Below are 4,080 nucleotides of genomic sequence, written 5' to 3' on the forward strand. Positions count from 1 at the left end.
ATGTCAACAGCAGGAAAGACATATTCTTCTATGTGTATTATACTAAGTCCTTGGCACGGTACTGTATCTAGCCTACTAGCATTATGGAAAACACGATCTGGTAGCCATCTGGAAGGATATTGTCCTGAACCAGAATTGTTTGACTTGGAAAAGACCAGTACGATTTCAAACTGTTTGAAACATACTGTATTTTGCCCCAGGGATGGTCAAACATATCAAGCTAGGCTACCTGCTGTGACAGTGATGCAGTAGTGAGTCCCACAATATTGAAAACCAAAGGTGGACTTCATTTAGAGACTGTTGGAAAATAGACAAAGAGAACAAAAACAGCCATTGCTTGAACTCTGTGACTGTTGGATAACCTGTAAACTGGTACAGTGGCTGTTGTATTGGTAACGCCACAGTGAACGTACTTGCTCCTTTTCATCCTGACCCTAAAAAGCTCTGCACACAAACTATTTGTCTGCATACTTTTCCATTTCCCACAGATTATGTAAACCTGCGTAGTCACACATCTTGGCCCAATCATCCAACACTACCAATGTTTCACATCTCGAGGCATCATGAGTGTGTCAAGAATGAACATCTATTCATCATATTAGTTTTTTTGGGGGGGGGGGGTAAATCCAGCCACACGTAAACTCTATAAATGTAACAGCCAACAGACGTTTGAAAAAGAGAGACGATTTTTTACGAGAATCTGGACATGGAATTCAGCACCTGAGATGGTTTGTTTTCACAGTTGAATATACATCAGAAAGAGAATGGAAACAACTAGACTGTAAGGAAAGATCAGTCCTTAGAACAAAAACAATGATTTGTTTTGACAGTCTCCACTCTTCATCCTTCTGAGAAACTGGGAAAATGAATCAGTTTCCATTATTGTGGCTGGAGCTGAAGTAGTTTTGGTGGGGGGGTGGTTGGTAGCAGGGTTACGAGTCATTCCCTTAAAGTTATGAAAACCATACGGCACAAGAGAAAACCATCGTCCGGCACAGCAGCCCCCCCCCCCCCTCCTCCACACAGTCAGTCATTACTCAGCCCCTCTTCCAAAAACATACAATCCTTTTTCCTTTACGTACCCTCCTTCTTTCTTTCTCCCCTCCCTCCCGTCTCTTTTCTTTCTCCTGCAGATCAGTTAGAATGCTGCTACCAAGGCAGAGGTAGACAAGCAGGAGAAAGGCCTCTGACTAAATGTAAGAGAAGAGTTTTGTTTGGGGGAAAGTTGTGGAGTATTTTTTTTAAAGCAGAAAGAAAAAAAGTATTACTTAGAGAGAGGTGTAGTTAGGTGAGAAAAGACAATGGTACAGATGGGGAAGATGAGCTGTGCCTTGCGCTCCTGTGCTCTTCTGGCAGTCTTGTGTGCCTGCTGGCCTCCCTGGACTCTGGGACAAGAGCTGCAGGAACAAGATGCCCTCTGCACTGCAGATGGCTGCTACGCCGTCTATTTCCAACGTAAGACCTTCCGGGAATCTGCAAGGTTCTGCAAGGACAAACGTGGTTCCCTGGCAACCCTAAAGAGTTCTGAGGAAGCGGCTATGGTCCATGAGCTCCTTTCGTCGGTGGAGCAGCGCGGCCCTCGGGCCAGGGTCAGACTGTGGATTGGGCTCCATCGCCAGCCCAGGCAGTGCTCTGCCACACGCCCACTTAGGGGATTCCAATGGATCACAGGTGAACAGGACACCCAGTACAGAAACTGGCTGAGAGCGGACTCACCTAGTACCTGTGCCGCGCCCCGCTGTGTCGTCATAAGCGTCAACACTGCTGCTGACACCCGAGAGCAGCACGACAACTTCAAGTGGCTGGATGGCTCCTGCTCACTGGCTGTGGATGGATTCATGTGTCACTACACCTACCGGGGGATGTGCCCTTCTCTGAAGAGTGAGGGAGGCGGACCTGCACTGTATACCACCCCTTTCAGCCTTCTCAGCACCATCCTCACTCACATCCCCTTTGGTTCAGTAGCCACCTTGCCCTGCCAAGACCATGAGGACAATGTAGGAGACCAGTCTGTTCTTTGCATTCTGAGGGAGGATGGGAGTGTGGGCTGGTCAAAGGACGCCCCCCTCTGCTCTGATGGGCCCCAGGACTGGTGTGAAGAGGAAAATGGTGGCTGTGAGCATTTCTGTCAGAATGCTGACACACACTATTACTGTGAGTGTTCTGAAGGCTTCACACTGGCAGAGGACGGCCAGACCTGCCAGCCGAACCGTTCCTGTGGCACGGCCAACTGTGAGTTTGACTGTGAAGAGACTACTAAGGGATTCCGCTGCAAATGTCCAAATGGTTACCTGTTGGCACCTGGTGGACGCAACTGCCTGGATGTTGATGAGTGTCTGCAGGCGCCCTGCCCTCATATCTGTGTAAATTCTCCTGGGACATTTGAGTGTCGCTGCAATGAGGGCTACGAGCCTGATGAAGACGGAGAATGTGTGGATGTTGATGAATGCAAAGATTCCAGCAGCTGTGCACACAGATGTGAGAACACCCCTGGTTCCTATGCATGCCACTGCCGCCAAGGCTTCACTGAGCTGCCTGATGATCCAGGCTTATGCCAGGACATCGATGATTGTCAGATCTCCACAAGCTGCCACCAGAAGTGTCTCAACTATGTGGGTGGGTTTGAGTGCTATTGTGAGGCAGGGTACGAGCTGCAGTCAGACCAGTATTCCTGTATGGCTATTCCAGAAGGTGAACATGAGTATTCATCCACAGCTACCTCATCCTACCAAACCTCTTTCTCCTGGGTCCCCGAATTCCCAGACTGGGTTACCGACACCACAGCTTTGGAGTGGCTGACAGAGCAGACCAGCCTTGAGAGGCTTCCTACTGAGAAGACAGCCTCTATGCCGGTTCCACACAGGCCGTCAAATGACCATAACTCACACTGGGATGTTCTCACATGGAGAAAGCCCGCTCAGAACACTGTCACACCCTCGCCCAGCTCATCCTCCCAGGAAGATGATGTCACTCAAAGCCAAGCAGGTGATCCCTCAGTGGTGTCCAGCGTTAGTGACAGCCACCACCCAGCAGTCCAGAATGACAGGGGGGCTGGGGGAGTGGTAGAAACCCCAGACAGTAACTCTGAGGTTAAGGCTGCCACCATCCCCACCATCACACTCAGAGTCCCACTTCCAGCCCAAACAACAGCATTCACATTCGGGTCAGAGCGGCCTGACAGTAAGGGCAAAAGGAAGCAGGACAAGAGCTGGCTTCTCGTAGCACTCCTGGTTCCCCTGTGTGTTTTCATTGTGGTAATGCTGGCTCTGGGCATTGTGTACTGCACTAGCTGTGCTGTAGAACAAAACAAGAGAATCACTGACTGTTACCGCTGGATCGTCACCTCCAAATCAGAGGACAAGAACAAGGCGAAATCTCCTGCTTGACCAATAGAGGGCATACTGACTTTTTAATGAACAGTTCTGAATAGGGGGGGTGAATAAAGGGTTAAATAAAGGACAGGATCCAGACCACCCATCTGATGGCCTCTGCTGCTCTTACAGTGAAACTGAACCCCTGCGGAACATTCTAGTGTCTCTGTCTGAAGTTCATCTACAAATAGTGCTTATTAATTATGACAACATAAATGAAGTGCTGTTTTTTTTAGGTATTGTAAAGATCTGATAAACGCTTCTGAAGACAGGGGAGATGACTTTATCGAGAGAAAGGGGTTCATATTTCACTGCTAGTGCTTCTGAAGACAGGGGTGATGACTTTATCAAGGGGAAGGGGTTCATATTTCACTGCTTGTGCTTATTTCGCCACCACCAGAAAAATGTCTTAAACAATTATTAATTTAGCAGGTGCTAAAGTGTATTGTAGACCTCGTTATTGAGGTTAATCATAATAAACAGAATAAACGTCAGAGTATTAATTTAAGAAACCTAGATGAGAAACAAGCCCATACATTTATTGAGAAGAAACACTGTGCAAGCAAAATGCTCCAATTGCAGAATATTTGGATATGTTGCCGTTTGTAATGTGTACCCACTTTTGTTAGTTAGGCCTATATTGAATTATGTCCTTCTAGATTCGTTGCACTGAGTATGCATTGGATTTGAATAAAATCAATAAACCATT

At 47.6% G+C, this 4,080-nt stretch overlaps 1 protein-coding gene across 1 annotated transcript; it reads left to right on the forward strand.

Moving 5' to 3' along the window:
• Nucleotides 1-1,158: 1,158 nt before the first annotated feature.
• Nucleotides 1,159-4,080, forward strand: LOC129863464 (endosialin-like). Its single transcript, XM_055935487.1, has one exon. The coding sequence runs from the start codon at nt 1,302-1,304 to the stop codon at nt 3,384-3,386; it is 2,085 nt and encodes a 694-aa protein (XP_055791462.1). The 5' UTR covers nt 1,159-1,301; the 3' UTR covers nt 3,387-4,080.

Source organism: Salvelinus fontinalis, chromosome 10 (genome assembly GCF_029448725.1).
Source record: "Salvelinus fontinalis isolate EN_2023a chromosome 10, ASM2944872v1, whole genome shotgun sequence".
Lineage (NCBI taxonomy): Eukaryota > Metazoa > Chordata > Actinopteri > Salmoniformes > Salmonidae > Salvelinus > Salvelinus fontinalis.